Consider the following 22,358-nt stretch of genomic DNA (forward strand, 5'->3'; position numbering starts at 1 on the left):
GTCTCATCAAATAAGTAGGTTATGCAAACACCTCGCTTAATTCACTGGGCAGCTTTTTAGGTAATGCAAAATTAGTCAATATGACTAATGTTTTTTATTTGATCTGGCAAATGCAACTATAAGGTAGCAATGCTGTGTAACTTCTACTGGCCAGTTCACTTGCAGCTGAATTATACTGGGGTTTATGGAAGCTGCTGTTTCCCCATTGTCCTAGTTTTGCTGGGACAGGATCCTAGGCCAGCCATGGAGGGCAGGCCAGTGGTAGCTCCGTGATCTGGGAGCTCAGGTCAGGGCAATTGTCCCAGGCTGGCGAACAGGGGTGTCCCACACCCCCTACCTTAGGCTCAGTATAAATGGGGAGGGTGGAGAGTCCTCTTTCCTGGGGCTACCCCCTCTTGGCCTGCTGCTCCTGCTACTTGCAAGGTCTAGGCTGAGTACAAGCTTATTGACTTAATGTTGTTGTTTGTCTAAGTTTTGTTATTTCATGAAAACCGGTTGTATTTCAGCCCACAGGGCTCCTCTTCCTTATTTACCTCCTTGGCTTGGGAGGGGTCATTGGGTGAGAGATCAGTTTAGCTTAACTGGTCTTAACTTAGTTAAACTTCAGTTTAGCCGTGGGTATGGGCTAAACAATGACAGCCATTGGAATGGGGGAGCAGAACTCAAATAACATCCAAATACCTTTTCCTCAGCAAGTTGCACAAGGAAACCAGTCTGGTATGAGCAGTCCTAAACTGTGTATTTCTTGAGTACCACTAAGAAACATTCATCTGAGTTGGCAGAAGGGATAGTCTTTGCATTTGGTTTTTAATAGATATAGATGATACAGTTACCAATTACTGTCTCTTCTGTTTGCAGACTTTCTCCTCAGCTGAGAGACATACTCACACAACACCCACAGCACAGTATGTATTCATAACATTGACAGGTGTTGAAAACAAGCATAGCTCAGCTGAATTCTTTCCAGACACCCTTCATTGTTTTCTGGAAAATGCCTTTGTGCCCCCCAGCGCTGGCTGAAGACCTTGTTTTAGTTCCACCGTGGGTAGGTTTTAACTTTCATTTTTAAGGAACTGTGCATTTTTCAAAAGGGGCATGTCTGAACAGGTGATGGTGCATTAACAAAAATTGTCCTGGAGACAGAAGAAAAATCCTACTGTTTGCTACCCTGAAATAAGAGTGTGGGTTTTATTCCCATATTAATTAATTCTTATAACACTAGTGAGTGAAGTCTTCCCTCAAACCATGCTGAGCAAATACCTACAGATACAGGTCTCCATTCAAAATTAAAGTGATTTTTAAGTGGTACCATTTGGTCTGAAGAGGGAGGAACATTTCTCTGAAAAGAAAGGGCATTTACAGATTCACAGATCTCAAAGCTGAGGCAGATTGCTCAGTCTAGATCTCCAGGCAGGGGAAGGATGGGCTGCCTCCCTCCTTAGCCCAGGGAGGGCATCCAGCCCAGGGTTAACGTGACACCTATCACTTGCCTCTGCTGGTTGTTCTCTGATCTTCTTGTTAAAAAGTAATTGCATGAAACTCCCACACCTATATCTCTTTTCAGATTGTCTGGTTTCAGTTTTGAACCATTAGTTCTTTGAACGTTTCTCTCCAATTCCTCCTGCATAGCTATGCTCTGCCTCATAAGGTACTGCACAAAAACTGAGGCACTTCTCAGAAGTCTGAGGAAACAATTCTTTATATCCATTAGTGCAAATGTGTTTGCTTAGAGGTTGCTACTTTTTTTTTTTTTTCTGTAATGTCTCCTAATTTACAAGCTGAACTTCTAAAAGGTAGTAAGTATATTTTCCCAGTATCCTTACCACTGACCTAGGAAGATTAAATTAACTTTTAATTTCTGTTTATGCATCCAAGGATAAATTCTTATGCCAGTGTTTCCTGTTGGGAGCTCATGCTGAATTACTTGTCCACCAGGTCTGCACAGGATTTAAGGTTACTTGCCACTTTCTGGGATAAAACCCACTTTCTGTAGCTATGAACTGAATGTTTTATATACTGAATAAAAACATTAATTTAAGACCAAGTGCCACCAGTTTCTCCAATAATCCCCATATTCCTAATGGAAACTATTTTGAGATTTTTGGTCAGCTCCTATTCTTGGTATTGTGTGATACTGTGTAATGCTCATGTTTTGCTGAGAGTAATGTGATACTTCATGTGATAATTAAGTGACAAGCACTTGAATAATCCTAGATACACTTGTGCTATAATCCTTATCAATTCTCCTTTTCAAGTAGAAAATCCATAATAACAAAATAATTAAAACTCCCAAAAGAACAAAGGAACTTACTTTTCAGAAAACCATACTGGCTAATGTGAATTCTTTATTATTTGAGTCCTCTATCAGCGTTTGCATTATTTGGCCCAGGATGTCTGTTGATGCTACCTGACATAGAGTAACCCAGTTCATTCCCTAGTTAATGAATGAGTGTTCATAAATTTGTCACATTTGTGCTCTTCTGGAGGTGCCATGCTGTTACAAGTTGTTTTTCAGTAAGGCAGGCCTCTGCCTGCCTCAGGAGCATGTGGTGCCAGCAAAGCATTTAATGTTGGAACTGAGGAAGTGGAAATATTTTCACAATCTGTTTACATCCTAAGGAAAAAGGACTAAAAAATCTGACAAATGCCCTTTGCCCACAGATTTCTGAATATGCTTATTCTAACAAATACAGCTTTCATAGTCATCCTGTCTCACTACATTTATCATTATTCTCTTTGTCAAAGTAACCAGCATTTAGAAACAATGAGAAACCATACCCTGAAATTACAGAATCTGACATCAAAGAAGGCAGCATAATTTTTGGAGAAAACTGGCATGTTTGCCAATTAGTTTCTTTACCTGTCTATACCAACTTGCCCTTAAAGATTTCAAAACACTTAAAAAAATACAATGAGCTCTGTAACAAAGTACAAACATGCTGGGAAAGCTAGAAGGGGTTGCTCCCTTCCTCTTAGCAACTAGCTGTAAATGCAGATGTGTCTACATCCTCTGGCAGGGTAGTATCTGGCAGCTCTCCTGGTGGGCACCGAAGCCTCCAGAAGGCTGTCTGAAGCCAGCTAAAACAAGAGGTCCTGGGCAGTAATCTCATCACCTCTCCTTCCCTCCCAGCCAGGCTTTAAATGATAGGTTGCTGTCACAAAATCTGTGGAGTAACTGGGAATTGCAGGCTGTCATGTGCCTCCTCCTGTTTTGTTTCTTTGGCTGTCACATTAACAAGGTTAGCTGTATCTTAATTCTGGGCTTTATGCTGATATGTAGAGCCACCAAAAAGCTTGCTGTCAATGTAACTGAAAAAAGAAAGTGTGGTGTAGATTTTTATTAGACATGATTCATAGAGATGTTAAGACCCTCTTTCTTTTCTATATAAATGACTAGTTGAGTGACAGTAACTTTTGATAGACACTATAAAGAATAATGTGCTTTCTGTAGTTTGAATATTAAACACTGGATGAATTATCATATCCTATATGTGAATATGTAGTATTTTTATGAAACTCACAACTTGGCTGAATTCCCAGAAACCTTTGAGACAGTCATATAGAAGTGTTACTGATTCTTATATCTGATTAGGAAGCTTTACAAACTTGCCTTGTGTAAACTTGGAAGCCAAACTACCTGTAACAAAAATAGTAGAAACCATCTATGTAACTTATTCCTAAATAAATGTTACTTTGAACAATACTCTTTTAAGCTCTATCTGGATGATGCAATGGCTAGCAAACAAGTATATTCTGTCAAATATAAAATTCCATATATGTATATATACCTGCATTTTTAAAGAGAGAATGAAATGTGTTAGGAAATACTAAAGATTTGATCTACAAAATCCAAAGGGAAACTTCAATAAGTTGAACCAGATCCTTTGCTCCTTAGTCATTTTTCCAAGCAAGTTCTAGGCTAACATGATATGGCAAAACCAATGAGAGCATGAAAATAGGGGGGACATTTGTGTGTGTTACTCAGACAGATGATTGCTTCTTCAGGATTACTTCCTCTGCTCCACAGATAAATCTCATCTCTCAAGTGCTCTGAGTAAAATAAGCAAGTTAAACTCACAAGCTGTCTACTACATAGCTTTGTATTGGCTTACTGTATTCCACACCTAAATACAAGATTTTAAGCCAGAAGCTTGTTATCATTCTCCCTCCACCATATCAGGTTTGTCTTATCTTAAATATATTGCCCCATTTCACCAACCATCTCACAGTTGGCATCTTTCCATTTTATGATTATTACAGTATTACTTTTGAAAAAAAGAGTATAGGTTCTTATGACAGTAACTTTTATTTTGCAGCATTATAAATGTTTTCAGAGCTAGACAGTGACAGGAGAGAATCCCTATCTTCTGGAAATACCTATTAGTCCTGTTCTGTGTTAGTCATTAAACAGCCATTTAGTACCTGATGATGTTTTAGACAAAGGCTACCCATGACAGACACTGTGGGAAAATAATTCGTAAGACAATGGCAGACTAATTAAGGCCTTGAATAGCTTTATTGAAATCTGTATAAATAAACATGCGCATTTCAAATGTAAACCCAAGTGAAATCAAGTGCAGACAAAATTTTAACCTCTGTCATGCAGGAGGTTAGTTTACATTTAAAAAAAAACAAAACAAAAACAACCTCAAAGCAGCTTTAAAATACCAGGATGAAACACCAGTTTTAATATCAAGGTATAAAGCAAAGCCATGTCCAACATATCTCATTTATATCCTGGTCAAATGCAATTTTTTAAACTTTTTAATGCTAACATAAATAAATAATTTACCAAAATGTGCACTCACAGAGTGAACTTTTATTTACAATACACAATTTATAACCTATTGTATTTGATTAGTTCAAGTGAAGAACATCATACTTTTTGCTTTTTTCTTTTTTAAATTATTTGTTTCAACAGTGGGACACAAAGCAATTCTCCAGGTAGTAGATATGTGAAGTGTGCCCACACACTTAAGAGCCTCTCCCAAAGGCAGTATTGTATACAAATCAACAATACATTCTTCCAACTAGATCAAAGGGAAAGCAGCAAATTAAAAAAATGTATCAAACTGTCACACTTATTTTGGCATCCTGGACCCCTGAACATAGTTAACTAAAATCCAATTCAAAGTCTGTATGCCTTTTATACTGTACAGGTTCTGACTTGAACATGCAAACGCCAATTCTCTTATAATGAGTTACCTTTTCAGATATGCTGTAAGGCTATGGTGAATTCCATCAGGAACACACAAAGAAAATTAACAGGCCTACCTTTAAAGCCATTTTGTTCATTAACAATTTAAAGGCAGGTTATATTGAAAAAATTCTCATCTAAGCCCGATACACAGTCATTACTATGGATACAGAATACTATTAACTCCGACCCTATTACAATGTAGTTTGCAAGCTGCCAAACTACAAAAACTGGGGAGAACTTACAGCACAATTTTAAATTTTGGACTGACACCAGATTAAAATTATGCATGTCTTATAAGCAAGTTAACAGGAATTATGTCTGCAGAGTAGATTCCAACAAGCAACAAAGGATACTTACATTTAATTGAAAAACTTTTTGTTAATGCAGCATGAAATCCAGAACCTGTTCCACAGCAGCAGTAAGATGAACATAATATTCTGGATGCTCAACTATATCACAAAAGGTTAAAACACCTTTTCAAGCTATTTCTTCTACTGTGGCCGAATTAAAAAAAATAAATTTAAAAAAAGGGAGAAAGAAAAATTTGTTTTTTCAAGAAAACTACTGCTTATATATTTATGACATCTTTACTTGTAGCCTGTGTGACAGCCTAAGGAATATGTATATATTCATCCAGAAACTAGACTTGGCAGTAGTATTCTTGCAGTACTAAGAAAATAAATGTCCGAAGTCCACAGATTTAACATTTTAGTTATTAACTCACATCCAAAACAAAAGAAAACATAATCCATTAGAACAGCAGCAGAAAACTTAAAAGGGGTTTATTTGTGATTTCCTATATAGAGCTTGTGAATACAAGACTGTAAATGCATTAGAGACAATTTCTGTTAAACTTTTTATTGTTTCACTTCAAGTACTGCACATGTTAAAATGTAATAAAGATTTACATTCTGTTATCTGAAATTCCCCTCTCAGATTTTTATTCTTAATTTGGTGGGCAATTTCACTCTTTCAATAGGTATCCCCTGTGAAAGTCTCTTTTATGGCTTCTAGTTCTTCCATTAGTTAGTGTGCATACAATTTTCATTTTCTATATCATTATCATTTTCATTGCTGTCCTCATCACTTTCTAGTGGGATGCCTGTGGCAGCTGAAGCACCTTGTTTTGTTTCTCGGTCAAGAGGGAAAAAGCCAGTTCCACTGATCGTGTCCTGTCTCTGGTAGAAGAGCACATATGCTGCTTTGGACTGTAAAAGAGAAAAGTGTAATATGGTCATAAGGTTTCAGCAAAGCATATACAATCCAAGTTCTCAATTTTTTTGCTTCCAAGTCCCTAAGGTAACATTACAAAGAAAACCAAAGCCTTCATCTAAGTTTTTTTTGCATGTCTGGAGCGAACCATTTTTGTTTTGTACTGTCCTTGAAAGAACACAAACTACTACCTACAAATTTACTTCAAGGTTAATTATTTTTTCCCCTCAAGAAGAAAACATCATCAACAATCCCAATTTTATAAATACAAAAGGTACTTGCCACTATTTGGTCCTCACATGCAGTGGACACACTACTGTCATCAAAGTAGTACCATTTTCCATCATCCTTATTTTTTGCAAAGGCAGTATCTAGGACAAAACAAAGAACAATATCTGAGGACTTAGTATTTTCATAGATGTGACAGTATCGGTTGCTAGAGTCTGTTACTGTCAAACACTTGACATTTAACTAACTAAAACCTATTATCACTATCAGACTCATACTTCCACACTTCCTTTAAGCAAAGAAAGCTTAATCAATAACATTCTGCTTCAGATGAGAATGTATAACGAGAAAGGACAGCCAAAATCCCTCAATCACTTTTCATTCTTTTGTCTTCTTTCAAGAAGATGCATGATGTACAAAAATACAGACAAGTGTGACAAAGTATGCATATCGACAAGTATTAAAGACCCTACAATTACCCTGGAAAGTTCATTTTGTATAGATTTTTGTGTTAGAATGCTTGTGAAAGCATTTCAGAGAAAAAAAAAGTAAAATTAATTGTCCTTTCAATCATTAAAAAATGCCATTGATTTAAAGTGATCGAAAATTAAATAAAAATAAACATGGGAAAAAAAGCTAACATGTAGAACGATGACATTTGCCATCAACTTACAATGCCCTCCTCCCATTCCTCCATAGTGGTTGGAGACCGCAATCAAGTTGTAGCGGCAAGGCCCTGCATTGGGATTAATAAGGAACTCTGACATGTCCAAGTCACTGTTTAAAAACAAACACAAAAACAACACACACACACAAAACCAAAACAAAAGAAGGTCATGTTAATAATACTTTTAAACATTTCACTTTTTGATGGTCTTTGAGCCGTTCAAGTTGTATTCCCCACAAAAAACAAATACACCAGACTACACTGACAGTACATTTCTCTCACTCTTACATGGAGTGCTACAGGAACCAGCAGTCTTTCCCAAAACTACTAACAAAGTTCTTCCATGCTTACCTACAATCGTTATTTTTTCAAGTCCATAATCCTCACCTACAAGCATTTTGTCTTCTGCGTTTACTGGATCCACACACATACAAGCTGAGAACAACACCATTTTACGCAATTGCTGGATTAGTGTCCTAGTCATGCTAACTTTTACAGTTCTAAGCACCAAAACATTTAGGTTTCTTACTTTATTGGAAAGTCAACCAATGTATCCAGCTTGTCCCTCATGTATCTGCTGTAGGAAAAGCGCTTTAGATGAACTACCAGTACGGGGGGCAGTGACCACAAGTCTAACTTCTTGGTAGCCTGCTGATGCTCTTTACAGTTTGGGCAATACCTAAAAGACAAAACAAAACCCAAACAATTTTAAATACATGCAGTCAGTCTGTATGTTGAAATGCATCACCACAGTGAAAGCCAGTAACATGGGAGGAACTGAACAAGCAAAAGCTGAAATACACACACGTTCTACCTTCCGTTACTAATGCCATTGACATTTCTTCCACCTTCAAACGTGAGGTGCTAGTGCACAAGTGTGCTCACAGTGAAGCTCGACAGCACCCCCCAAAATAGAGCTCTCGTCTCCTGTAGTAGTCCCTGTATCTTTAGTTAAAACACAGCTTTTTTCCAAATTAAAATTTGGAAGAACCATGAATCCCAATAAAAGCGTCTGCCAAAACCAGAATGATTGGAACATTACTTTGAGAAGTTCTACTGACCACAGACATTCCCCATTCCTCAAGCCTGTTGTCTAAGCACATCCTCATTCCTTGTATCAATGACAAGGCAAGTTATGTATTCACATTAAAAAAACTTCAGTATGCACCAACCTTCCTTATCTCAGAAAGAATTTTTTGCTTAAACCACTGCATTGGATTTAGCACAATATTATTAATTCACTGTGGATGACAGTTCACATGCTAGAACATCTTATGGATCTACCCTTCCTCCTAGTTTTGAATGCATTGTCTCCCATCTAAAACATAACCTTCTATATATGGTAACAATTTTAGTTAAGCAATGGATCAAAAGAAAACATTTTGAAAATTTTCAACTACACTTGAAACGACAGTATTTGAAATACCATTAAGAAGTTAAATAGCTATCTCTGTTACTGTTCAAGTGTGCTTTTGATTAAATTTTGAAAAACAGATCATAGAAGACAATGAAATTAATTTTTTGTACTTACCATGGGTCTTCAGCACCTAGTTTTTCCTTTGTTGTGAACAGCTCAATGCAATCTTTTAATTTCACAAAAGGCTTTTTGGGAGGCTTATATTCCACACTTTCATGTTTTTCAAAATCCTAAAGAGAAGTATTTCTTGAGTTAAGAGAACAAATGAAACAAAACTCATTTTAGTGATGTCGTCTTACTATAAGCAGTAACTACAAAGCTCCTATGCATGGAAAAACTGATCAGAAACCATTCAAGTAAAAAGTTTTCACACCTTCAGATTCACTTCAAAATTAGCAAGCCTCAGATTTGCTAATTACTTAGATGTGCAAATGGCATTTATTTACAGCAACATGTTTACTACAAATAATGTGAAAAAAAGATACACTAGCTGCTTCTTTTGAACACTTGAAATCTTTTATGTCACGTTAATTAAGTTGTATTTTTCACATTGAAGTTTTATTAGTGCTGGGAATGGGAACAATATAAACAGCTTACCTCCGCTGCACTATCATCGAAATATCTCTTCTTCAATTCAGGATCCCAATCCAAAGCAAGGAAAGATCTTTCTAAGATTAAACACATGTTTTCTCTTAATATTATTTCTTGCTTTACATGAAATTGTATTAACTTTGGGCATACACTCTTCAAAAGGAATTAAACAGTGTTGGCAAGAATTTAAGACAAGAAACTGAGGCACGCACAATTTCTGCACTTCTAAGTGTTAATGACAATAATAAATTAATCATACTGAATTTACTATTGGAAAATAATGTATTTAAAATAGCACCCAGAGAGAATGAAACATTATGCTGTGGAAGTGGAGTCAGAAAGAAAGGTATCAGAATCAAATGTTGCCCAATCTGTTCCCCAGGTCTTACCGTCAAGCCTAGGTTGCCGATCATCAAATCTAATATGCCTGGTATCATCTTTGATGTAATTTATGTCAGTATTGCCTAAATTATTGAACTGGAATGTAAACAATCGCTTTTTGTGTCCCATAAGTGGTTGACCTTTGCAAGTATCCTCAGTACATAATCCATTTTCAGAGTCATTATCACCTCCAACTGAATCTTCTGACTGGCTGTTTTCATTCTCTGAAGGAAGTTCCTGATCCTGGCTGGATTCATCATCTTGTTCATCTGTTTCCATTTCACCTGAAACCATTGGAAGAATGAGGAAGAAATGACTGAACTGACTGAAAGACACAACAGAATTGACTTCAGTTCAAAACTGAACACAAAATACTGAACAAGTATTTTTGTCAAATACTGCAGTCTTACTTGGAGATCCTTCTTCATGTATTCCATTTGGGCCATTACCATTGATACCATGGTCCTTACAGCAATGTAGGGATCCTTCAGTGTCTTCACTTTCAGTACATGTTTTAATGTACCGACTAAATGTAACAAGTGAAAGCAACAGTTAGAATCAATGGATCTTTAAATATTTACATTGTTCAAGCCAGATGGCAAATCCTTTCTAGTGTACCATATTCCTGCACTGCTTTCTGATTTATTCAGAATTAACAGTTTCATTGTCTAACATGTCTGCTGTTACAGGCACATATGAAACCCTGCTCATCTATAATCTAGTTTTTCTGGCAGTTGCATGACTGTATATATCTTGATTTTTGGTGTTAGTCTCTGTATATCCAGAAAGCAGTTCATTAACCATATTTTTTACACACACACAAAAATGGGCTCACTTACAGTGAAAGTTACATGAACAGAAAATGAAGCATAAATTTAAATTGGAGGTTCTATGATTCTAATTTCTTCTAAATAATGACACTTATTCCAGTCTAGTCTTTGCAAGTATCTACCATGTAGTTTTACAACATAAATGAGTATATAAACTTGTATAGTAGATAAAGGAGGTGAAAGCATTGCAGAGTAATTGGTAAAACACTTCCATTTTACCAAGCCCTAACAAGCAGTTATGTACACAGCAGAACTGATGCCCTACATTGACAATAACAATTGACTCTCTATTGTCTCCTGAAATAGTTTCTGGATGATGCTAACAAAAAAGCAAATAAAAATCCATGCTGATTCACATCTTAAGTGGCTAAAATTTTAGATTTAATATATTTGATAGAAAGGAAATAAAAGGCTAATACTCAAATCTAATCAATTTGTTAGCAATGCATGGAGAAACAAGTGCCTACTGATTCCAACTATTATCATTATTCATGACAAATGCATTTTTCTTTAAACAATAACCTTACCACATTCTTAGCAGCAGCAGGTTATACAGTTTATCTTCAGTATTGTTTCTAGGCACTGCTATGAGAAAAGGTTGACCAAACAGTGAAGAACCACTATGGCTGTAGCTTGTGTGCCTGCACTTTTCCCTTAAACAAACAGGAATTATAACTTGTTCTGTATCTTCTGTTCTATTGATAGCAATTTCAAATCTAAAAGAACAATCAGAAATACAAAGGAGAACTGTAATTTAAAAGGCTACAAAGGGGAAAAATTAAAAAATAATACAACACCCAAGACTTGTCTTTATCTTCTGTCTAGGTTTTAAACTTTTGCAAATAACTAAACAAACTGCAGAGACAGGAAGCATGTTATCTGTACTTACACATAAATGTCATCACGCTCCATAATACTACTTAGATTTTCATCCATGCCAAATATCCTGTGGAATCTATGATTGTATATATCAGTAACAATCATCTAAAAAGAAAGCAGAGTATGCATCGTTAAATCAGGTTGATTTGTATTAAAATGTTAATTGTTGTGCCTTGTATAAGAAATCATTCTTACCTTATCTGCAGCAACCCCAGACAAAGCTGACAATGCTGTGCAAAGATCCAATATATTTCCAATTTTGGGAACAACTACTTTGTACTAAAAAAATAAAGGGTCACTTTAATTTCTTGAAAGAACAAATATGTGTGAGAAAAAAACAAACTTATCAGGTACTTCATGTTTCAGATTCCTGAACTTAAGATGTAAATAATATAAATCAACTAACACAAATTCTGTAAGTTGCTGAAAACACAGTAGTTACATTCACAACTTTACTCATACAAACACGCACACTCTGAATACATTTATTAGTTTATACAATGATTTTTAAAATGTTATTTTACTTTCCTCATAAGAAGACTAACAGTTACAATTACTCAGATTTACATTTCAACAGCACCTACTTATCTAAAGCCTTTAAATAATATGCATGCTATTGCATAGATTCTTAAAATTGGAACACAACTTGAGTTGCTTATAAAGTATTACTGGGGAAAAAAGCAATGGCAGGCAATGGATAAAGACTGAATTCTAATTTCACATGCAGAGAGAGAACCTGAAGATTAACAGTCAAAGATAACCTCTCTGTGGTTTCCCTTAGTGCAGTACACCTGCAGTTTGTAATGAAACTCCACACACAGGACTCTTACCTGTTATTTCTATAATAAACAAAGACAGGATTAATTAGAAATAAGGTATTATAACTTTGTAATTAATTGCCAAGTGCAGCACGTTTTTGGTATCTCCTCAGTCTTTATTTATTTATTCTCCTCAGTCAGTTATTTAGACTCACAAAAGCTCTACTGAACTTGTACTCTTCCCAATCTCTATTCATTCCTGCAAAACCCTGTCACATGCCATCCAGGGTCATCTTTAACTGCTGTATGTCCCTTGTGCATACCTGTTCTCACAAATAATTAAGTATCTAGCAGGCTCATCTCCCACTAGTTAAGACATGTCCCTTTATCTTTGACTTCCCTAACTCATATTGTTTTTGAGAACACTCCCTCACTCTCCTTACAGTACTCTGATTTCAAGTGCTGAAGCCCCTATGCAAGTCTGCCTAACTGCTCATGTTATATTTCCCCCTATCCTTGCTCACCCCATAAGGTCCAGCTAGAACCATTTCACCACAATTTTGTAACCATAATGTATGCACATTGTTTCATGCCATCCTAAGGTATGTAATACCATCCTTCCTAAAAAAGGCAAGAGATGCTCTTTCCAAAGAAATATAATCTGAATTTTTTTCTTTTGACCATTAAGTGATAGTGCAGAAGAATTAAGGAGTACCTAATATATTTAGTCATGGTTTTTTTTGTGTCACTTATTATCAATACTTGCCTTTTCTGGAATATTTGCCTAATAAACTGAGGAATTAAGTTTGGATTAAGTGTGTATCTTTTTAATAATCCTATAAATTAATTACAGCAACACTCAAATAAAAAATGAGGATAGCATACATTTTAAAGATTAAGAAACCTTATTAGCACAACCAAAGAGAAATTACCAGCATCTTCCTTGAAACTGACAGAAATATAGAAAGGTATGTATAGTCTTCCTCAGGCATTTTAAGTGGAACTTCAGAACATACTGGAAAACTAAAGCTTGTTGGATTTGTTTATTGTACTTGTACATTTTTAAAAAGTAAAGGAACTCAGCTTCACTGTTAATGCCACATTAATCAGGAGTTTTGTACACAAATTAAGAGGCTTACCTGCATAGGCTTTGCCAGTGGATCCATTCTAACTAAATAAACTTCCAAGGTGCGTTCTTTTTTCATGGGTAATGGAAGTGTCAAGTAACAGAAGGGATCAAAGGTTACAGATATCTTAGCACATTCAGGACAAACTAAGGTGGATTTAAAAAGGCCATGAAATATGTCTACAATGATGGAATCATTTCTTTTTAAATGGTTTTCCCAGGCTTCTTCAGCAACCACCTGCAATTAAAGCATGGCCTGGGTTAGTGACATAGTAGAAAATTAATAGTAAGACTTGATTGAACATTCTCAGTTGCCATCTAAACTTAGAAATATCACTCCAAAAGATCCTATAAGGTATGTTACAACTGTCCAGATCACAGGTTAAAAGGTGTATGTTTTTTCCCAGGACAGAGATTCCATCAGTGGTATTAGTCTGAGAGAGACTTCAAGTGGTTTGGGGAAAGACTAAAGCAAATAACACCAAAAATTCTCTCTGATATAACTCGTACTTGCAGCAAAAGTAACTACCTATGTGCTTGTAGCTCAATGATAGAAGAGTTTCCCTAATGTAAAAGTAGCGAAGAGAGAAAGAACGCTGCATACAGTAGAAATAAAAGAACAACAGAATGGAAATAGCTTTTCCAACTGAACTCACTGAATTAACAAAACGGTCTTAATAAAGCCTTAATTCCTTAATTATCTTCCAAATAAACAGAAATTTACACAGGTACTTGACTAAGATCTCAATTTTAAGGTCCTGGCTTATTTTCTGAGATATCTTCCAGAAAAAGCAACATGTAATCAGTGTCCCAAACTTTCAGTGCAAAAGCATGTAGAAGTACCTTGCAATGTACAGCCTTGACTAAAACAAAGAAGGTCAACACCAAAAACATTACCTTGTCAGGTCTCCCATCTGCATCCTTTAACTGAATGTAAGGCTTTTTCCTGATTCGATTCAAATCTTCATGTAATCCATCCAAAAGAAAAGCCAGTAGCTCTTGACAATCTTGTTGCTGATAACCAGAAAACTGTGGTGCAAATCGTCCTACTTGTGTCTAAAAAAAAATAACATAAATACTTCTGGTACCTAAATCGTTATAAAGAACAGATACTACAGCAGAAAGGTGAAAAGGTAAAACTTACAGAATTATAACAGGTAAGCCTTTCAATGGAGGCACAAAGCCAAAATAATTCACAAAAACCACAGCACAAAGACAGCAAACACATTTAAATATATATCCAAGTGTTTTAAAAGTTAAATGAATATTACTTCCAATTTCTATTATAGCATATTTCCATACATTTAAACTGACAGGGTACATTTAGGTTAAATTCCCTACTGACCTTAAATGCTCTTGGGGTAACATAGCTGTATTTTCCTGACCACATTTGCTTGATAAGCTCTGCATAAGATTTTGCTATTTCACCTCGCATTCCTAAAGGATTGTCAAAATTCAGCTCTTCTTGGTATTTATCATTGAGGAAGTATTCTGTAAGAGGAGGTGTGTTGCTCAGACACTGTAAACAGAAATGCAGACATTTCAGAACAGTGTTTTGAATTAGTTCTAAACAAAGAATGTTTGAACGTTGTTAAAGCAGCTATGAACAATACTTTAAACTGTAATGCATAATGTCTGCAAGGAAAAAAAAAGAATGGCTGCAGTTATTGTTGCAACTTATACACAGATAGCATTTTTCAAAAGCTTTATATCGGAATTTATTAAACATTCAACCACAGTGTTACAACACAATTTATATATAGGTTCAAAACAAATATATATAGGTTCAAAACAAATAAAATAATATGTTAATAGCAGCTTTATGAAACTCCTTGCTGCTATAGATGCACAAAGCTTACAGGGTGTCAAGGGGAGACTGCATAGGTACTTGGGAGAGAGGGCATAGGAACAGGAATCATTGTAGAGTGGCTTGAGTTGGAAAGGACCTTACAGATAATTTAATTCAACACCCCTCGCCCCCCCGCATCTTCTCTGCTGATCTCACCTCATTGCACAATAAACATGCATCTCATTAACCTGACAAAAACCTTGCGTTTCCTCCTAATTTTTCTTCTGGATTATTTTGGGCTGGTTTAGGAGATCAAATCAGTTCAGCTCATCAGGAAGATTACTACAGATAACTGCCCTTTTCCTTATAACAATTCCACACTCTAATATAAGATGAGACTTATGGTAGTACTGGAATGTGTAAGTATCTATCTGAACGTGGTAATTTCTGAGATACAGAATTGACACGTTTTCCTACAACATCAGGTGCCACAACTTTTAAAAGAATAGCTGCTAAAGGAACTAATAAAGTTGGCCATAAAACCACTGATTTTTTCACCATAACTGAAAAAATGGAACAGTTACAAACATGCTTTTCTCTTGAAAAGGCTAATAATGGAGAGGTCATGATTATCTGAGTCACAGGGAAACAGGCACCCAGAAGACAGTTTGAAAGGAAACCTACAATCTTGTTTTCTCATTATGTGATACATTGTAGCTTATTAAAGAAGCTTAATGGAAAGCATTAATATAAATAATAATAATAAAGAACTACTGGAATGAAGACGATCAATAGACAGCAAAGTTATCACATTTCTGTGCCCTGTTCCACCTAGTGGCTTTGGTGTTTTTCTTCGTTTTAAAACACAGACATAGGTAAGGTAACAAGTATATGGACAGATGAAGATTAACAGAAATTTAAAAAAGCTAAATACAGTAAAAACAACAGAAAACTGTTTGCAAACTAAAGACGTAACAGAATGGCACCTCATTTCAGGTACTGCAGTCTTCACGAGTTTTGTTTAACCAACAAAACTTCAGCAGAGTGCTCACTCTCTGAACCCAAACTGGTCATTTAGCTAAGTGATCACGGGAAAAGATGCCAACAGAATGTAGAAACTCCAAGACCAAACATGAGACAAATGATGGAAGAGAAGGATTGGTCTTCAGCATGACAAAGATTAACACTGAAATTATAGTTCCCTGTTACATATTAATTACTTGGAAAATAAGGAAAAAACCTAATTCTTCAGTAGCAGAGCAATCTGTGGCTAACAACTATTCATATAATTAGTATAAAGGGATGACAGTACACCTCCAAGAAAATTTAGACAAACTACAGCTCGATGAAGCAATGCTTCACAAAATCTGTGCATCGACTGTTTTAAGCAACACTGCACGCAGTGCTGGTGTTCACACACATGCATACAAACACCATGAAAGAATTCTGAACTACTGAATAAAAAAGGAGACTTAATCACCATTAAAGACACACGTAACCTACAGTTTAGAAAGCAAACCTGTAACTAGTAAGGTGTGGGAGGCATTAACATGCACAGGAAATAATCCTTATTTTTAGTGCATTTAAAAAAATTATTTATTTATTTAGGTATCCATGCTGTAGCCTCACTGGAATACTGTAATTCCAATACTAGACTATAATCTTGTTAGCAAGTCTATCTGTCCCCTGAAACTTTCATAGAGGTAGAAAAATAATGATAAAAATAGTCACATTATCTCTCTCTAAATCTACATAATTTAAGTATGGAAAAACTCTCATAAAAGATTTTGCAAGGACTCTGATTGTTTCATCGATAAAAGAAAATAAAATTAATTAAGAAAGAGGGTCACCAAGACAGTCAGGGGGCTGGAGCACTTGCCCCATAAAAAAAGGCTGAAGCATTAAGGCTTTTTCTGCCTGCAGAAGATACTGTTTCAGGGAGACCCAACAGCAGCCTTCTGGTACCTACAGAGAACTTGGGGAGAAGATGGAACCAGACTCTTCACAGCAGTGCATACTGGGAGGACAAGAAACAAAAGCTGAAACAAGGAAGGTTAATGATACAAGGAAAAAAGCTTTCAGTGTATGAACAGTCAAGCAGCAGAGCTGAGAGGCTGTGCAGCCTTCTTAGAGGTTTTCAAGACTCAAGTGGAAAAAGCCCTGGGCAACCTGCTTTGACTTCAGAGCTGACCCTTCTTTGAGCAGGAGGTTGCACTTCTAACCCTGATTATCCTGTGATCCTAAGGTAATGAGGAAACATGTATTCACATCCCAGAATGGTATTACATAGAAATAATGATAAAAATATAATTTCAAAGTAAAGAAAAACATTATTATGCTGTACTTATGCCAGTACACTGGGGAAATGGGAAGCAGACAATGAGATAATGAAATTGAGCTGAAAACTGAGTGTTCCTGTAAGTATCATGGTCTTTCAGCTATCCTACTTAATAACAATTTTATGCAAGAGACATTGAAATTTTCTATTTCAGCCTTTTAAGAAAAGACCAAGAGATGACTGACTGAAAGAAAGATGCAAGCAATAGAAGAAAAAGTGAATTCCTTCACATCTCTCTCTCCTACTGTTGTCTGAAGCACCTAGTGACAGACATGGGGAAAAGTGCTCAACTAATACAACCCTTAACTCAAACTCCTTATGCCGACAGTGAATGAACCAGAGCACTAAAAACATTTCAGGTTTTGGTGAAAGATGTCATGGTGAAAGGCAGACCTGGAAGTACTGGGCCAATGGTAGGACATGATGATATTAAAGGTCTTTTCCAACCAAAATGATTCTATGATGCTATGTTATTTTTTGTCAGGATGAATGTACAGCCGTAAGTAACCTTAGTGGGAATCTTAATCATCTTTTTGAAGAAAGAGAAATGCTGAGATACCCTATTGCAAAGCTCCCAACAGCTGTTTTTCCAAAGTCAAGTATATAGAATCATACTGATGGGAAAAACATAAGAAGTAGTATGTTGGGGGGAAAAAAGTGCTTTTAACTAAAACATTTACTTTCATTTTTCTCATATTTTTGAGTCACAAAATGAAAACTGTGAACTCTCAGATTTTCACTGCAAAATAAAAAAAAAATAAATCCTACTGAACTCTAATCACTAGTATCCCACCAAAAGGCAGAGCAATACTTAGGAAAAATCTACAGGTGGCAGCACAGCAATGCTTCAGAAGAGTATATTCCTAGTTTTTTTCAGCTTACAACATAGCCATGTACATAAGTGATTGTGAATAAAACATCTACTTGCCAAATACTGTTGGGTTTTTTTGCTTTGTATGGGCTCAAGCATTCATAATAATGTGTTTTCACAAAGTCCACCAGTTCCCTCTTGTCTTTCCTGTTTTATTTAATTCTTAGATCCACAAAAGCAGACATATAGGCCTTAATAATAAACATCAAGCCTTAGGTGTTAGAACTGAAGTAAATTAAAATTAGATGCACAGAATACTCCTTCGGAAGAATCTGAAAAATCTATACAAAGGCAAAGTTCCAATACAACCAAAGTATGAAATAATCCAATTACTGCTTTTAAAAATAAGAAATAGTGATAAGAAAACAGCATTTGGGAGAAAGACAATGGTATCTTAAACTTTCTTGGCCTTACTCAAACTCAGACTGCAGCTGCTTGTGTTACCACAGAGGATCATACCTATCTTCATCACCTCTCTTGTTAGTTGTCTTGAGCTTTGTAACACTGAAAGCCCTTACTTGGAAAAGCAAAGGTCTTTCTAAAATAATCACTTAGAAGGATGAGGGGGCAAGCCTAAACTTACAATAGATTGAAGAACTAGTAATGAACTTGAAACAATATTAACAAATTTTGATTCTTAAATTATCACATTTCTATCTATTATGGTTACAGGGTAAAAACTTTCAGACAAGTCTATCAGGCTGTAGGGAGCAAGATGTGCAAGGAACTGGCTCTTTTCTTCAAGGAAGAATGATAACAGTTCTGATGCAAACCATCTTCACTGTACACAAGATGAAAGCAAGAAGCTGTCTGAGAAATGAAGTGATTTCTGAGACAGAAATGGTTTTTATGTAAACACTAAGGGCCTCAGTGCTGTCTGATAAGGATGAAGATCTGAGTAAAGTGGTAATCAACAGGAGTGGATGAACTAAACTCTGCTTCTGTTGCAGGAAGCTATATTGATGACACTCAGCACTGACTGAATGGGAAGGATCAAAGCAGAGCTTTGGGAATAGAACATGCATGTTACTGGAAACTATTTCAGAATCTAAAATCTTACAGTAAACTATTTTGTTTAAAAAAAACAGATTTATTCTGATAACGAACCTTGTCTTGACATGATTGTGAAGGAAGACACCTGAAGAAGGTAAATAAACTACAGTAGGCTAAACAAAGAAGATCACAGAATCACAGAAGAGTTGAGGTTGGAAGGCATTTCTGGAGACTAAACAGTCCAATCGCCTGCTGAAAAAAACATCAGCTAGAGCAGGTTGTCTGGGACTGTGTACAGTTGGGTTCTGAGCATCTTGAAGGATGGAGGCTCCACAGCCTCCCTGGAAAACCTATTCCAGTGTTTGATAACCCTCACCATAAACTAGAATTTCTTCTATTTAGATGGAATTGCTTGTGCTTCAGTTTGTGCCCACATCCGCCTGTGCTTTCAGGGGGCATCACTGTGAAGAGTCTGGCTCAGTTTTCTTTACTTCCCCCCACCAGGCATTTATACTCATTGATAAAATTGCTCTGGAGCTTTCTCTTCTACAGGCTGAATGGTCCCAACTGTTTCTCTTCACCTAGGTAAGAAGATATCCCTTGATCACCTATCTTTGTGGCCTCTCAGTGAACTTGCTTCAGAATGTCACTGTCTATCCTGTACTAGGGAACCCAGAAGTGAACCCAGCACTACAGGGGTGTCTCACCAGTGCTGTGTGGAGCGGAAGGATCACCTCTCTCAGCCTGCTGGCGATACTCTCAGCAGCCCAGGAGGCAGTTGGCTGCCTTGGCCACAGGGTAACACTGCTGGCTGTAGTTCTTCTCTGCCAAGCTGCCTTCCACCTGGTTGCCTGCCCCACCTCTAGACTAGTGCAAGTGGTGCCAGGGTTTATTCTTCCCTTTTGCATTTCCTTTGATTGAACTTCATGAGGTTCTTGTCTGTTCACTTCTCCAGTCTGCTGAGGTCCCTCTGAATGGCAGCACACTCATCTGGTAGATCAGTCCCTTCTCCCAGATTTGTGTAATCTCTAATCTTGATAAGGGTGCACTCTGTTCCATCACCCAGGTCAAAGCCTAGAGCACCCAGCATTCCCAAGTAGACTTTCCTAGTCTGACACTCACATACTATTTGAGCCCATCCCTTTGTTGTTTTTAAGATCAGACAAGATCAAACGTGTTCAGAGTGCTTCAGGCATGGGCATCACACTTCTAGCCAGAATAATCCAATGTTACTCTGATAATTGTAGAAGTTTAAATTGATGGCAAATCAGTGCTGTAAAATGTATGTTTTCAGTAACTGGAAAAAGGTGTCAGTTAAGTAGTGGCAGGAAGAAGACAGTAGAACTTACAGTCCATGATACCTTAGTATGTTAAGAACATGTCATGCTTTCACTAAGAAGCATTTCCATGGATTTCTTAGATAACATTAAGCTGTGCACAAGACTTTCTTTGAGAGAAACAGTAGGTGGAACTGAAAGATACTTTGCACTTCCTTGCTAAGAAAGCTGCCAAATTATGCATTAGAAAATAACACCCCATCAAGGATATATTAAAGGTACCATGGCAAACTAAAAGCTGCACTGCTCAATAAACACCTAATTTCCTAACACAGAGCACTGTCTGGTGAATCAGCAAAAATGAATGCGTTAATTTACACTACAGCTTCTCAGAACTTAACTGAATGCTTGAGTCCCTATATATAACTGAAAAGCAACAAAGTCAAAGCTGACATGATTTAGAATGCAGCCCTCAGAAGTAAATCCAGTTAAGATTCCTAAAGGCAATAATACATGCTCATTATTCTCACCTAAAAGGTTACTTTTAAGTCTACGTATATGAAAACTCATATATACCAGTTTAACAAAGGTTTGATTAAGTAATCAAAAAGGTCCTTGATTTTAATCAGTCTAGCCTGACAAACAGTCTAGCAACATGAAAAAATATTTCACTATGTAAAAAGAATATTCTTTTAATTCAATTTTAAAAAGACAATTCCGGTTCACACTAGACATAAAAATATTTTTCTCTTTACAATAATATAACGATGCAATTCAGTAAGACAGGTTATATAATAGTATTTTTATTTAGAAGCAACACTGCAAATGTGTTTTTAGGCATCTTCTGTGCACCATGCTAAAAAAAAATAATTCATCACTTCCTGTACTGTTCAACTTCTTTTCAAGTATCCTTATGAAAACATTTTTAGAAACAAGAATAAATTGAACTTTATGGGTATCTTATATAAATAAGTATGGAATAACCATGAAACAACCCCATATGTCTCCACTACAGACTGGGGTGGGGGGGGAGGCCGACTGGCTAGAAAGCAGCTTTGAGTAATATGACTCAGCAGTATTTTTCTGTGGAAAACTGGAAGTGCCAGCAGCGCACCCCTGTGGGAAAGGTGGCTGACTGCAAAATGGGCTGGATTAGCAAGAGTAGCCAGAGGCAAAGGGAAGCAAGTCTTCCCCTTTCTTTGCCACTTGTGAGACTTCTGTTGGAGAACTGTCCTGTTTAGGGTTCCCCAGTGTAAGAAAGGGTGGAGCAGGGCCACCAACATGGTCAGGGGGCTGAAGAATAACATACAAGCTAAGGCTGAGAGCTGAATGCATTTGTTCAAACTAAAGAAGGCAGGACCAAGGGGAGGACTCATGGCTGCCTGCAGCTAATGGGAGGCTATGACTACGGAGAAGTGGAGCCAGACTTTTCTCAATGACAGAACTAGCATAACAGACACAAAGAGGAAGTGGGGCTCATGATGATTTTTGGGTCTGTTCTAACCCAAATTATTCTGTTTCTATAAACAATGAAGGGATAAAAAATATGCACAGACAATGAAACTCTGAAGTATTTTTCTTTTGAACAACTTTCAACAGCTTCATAAACTTAGCTTACAAATGTATCTGAAATGACTTTTTTTTTTTTCTCTGAACAAGTAAAGAAGGAATTCAACATTATTATTATTTTTATTTCACCCAAGGAAATCACAAACATTAAGTCAGGAACCCCTGTGATAACAAAGGAGGACGTATTCTGAGCTATGCTTGGTTAAGACCTAGTATCTTTACACTCAGCAGG

General features: G+C 36.6%; 1 protein-coding gene across 1 annotated transcript in view; it reads right to left on the bottom strand.

The window, feature by feature from the left end:
* Nucleotides 1-6,042: 6,042 nt before the first annotated feature.
* USP15 (ubiquitin specific peptidase 15) overlaps nt 6,043-22,358 on the bottom strand; it is a 53,591-nt gene continuing 37,275 nt past the window's right edge. The window contains exons 9-22 of the mRNA XM_009997778.1: nt 14,635-14,808; nt 14,187-14,345; nt 13,303-13,527; nt 11,601-11,684; nt 11,416-11,510; nt 11,054-11,242; nt 10,107-10,222; nt 9,705-9,980; nt 9,322-9,392; nt 8,839-8,954; nt 7,837-7,986; nt 7,314-7,417; nt 6,695-6,783; nt 6,043-6,408 (exon numbers count right to left, since the gene is read on the bottom strand). Of these exons, the coding sequence (XP_009996080.1) occupies nt 6,223-6,408; nt 6,695-6,783; nt 7,314-7,417; nt 7,837-7,986; nt 8,839-8,954; nt 9,322-9,392; nt 9,705-9,980; nt 10,107-10,222; nt 11,054-11,242; nt 11,416-11,510; nt 11,601-11,684; nt 13,303-13,527; nt 14,187-14,345; nt 14,635-14,808 (2,034 nt within the window). The 3' untranslated portion in view covers nt 6,043-6,222. The remainder of the gene's footprint in view (nt 6,409-6,694; nt 6,784-7,313; nt 7,418-7,836; nt 7,987-8,838; nt 8,955-9,321; nt 9,393-9,704; nt 9,981-10,106; nt 10,223-11,053; nt 11,243-11,415; nt 11,511-11,600; nt 11,685-13,302; nt 13,528-14,186; nt 14,346-14,634; nt 14,809-22,358) is intronic.

The sequence above is a fragment of the Chaetura pelagica genome, unplaced genomic scaffold (genome assembly GCF_000747805.2).
Source record: "Chaetura pelagica isolate M959 unplaced genomic scaffold, ChaPel_1.0 scaffold314, whole genome shotgun sequence".
NCBI lineage: Eukaryota > Metazoa > Chordata > Aves > Apodiformes > Apodidae > Chaetura > Chaetura pelagica.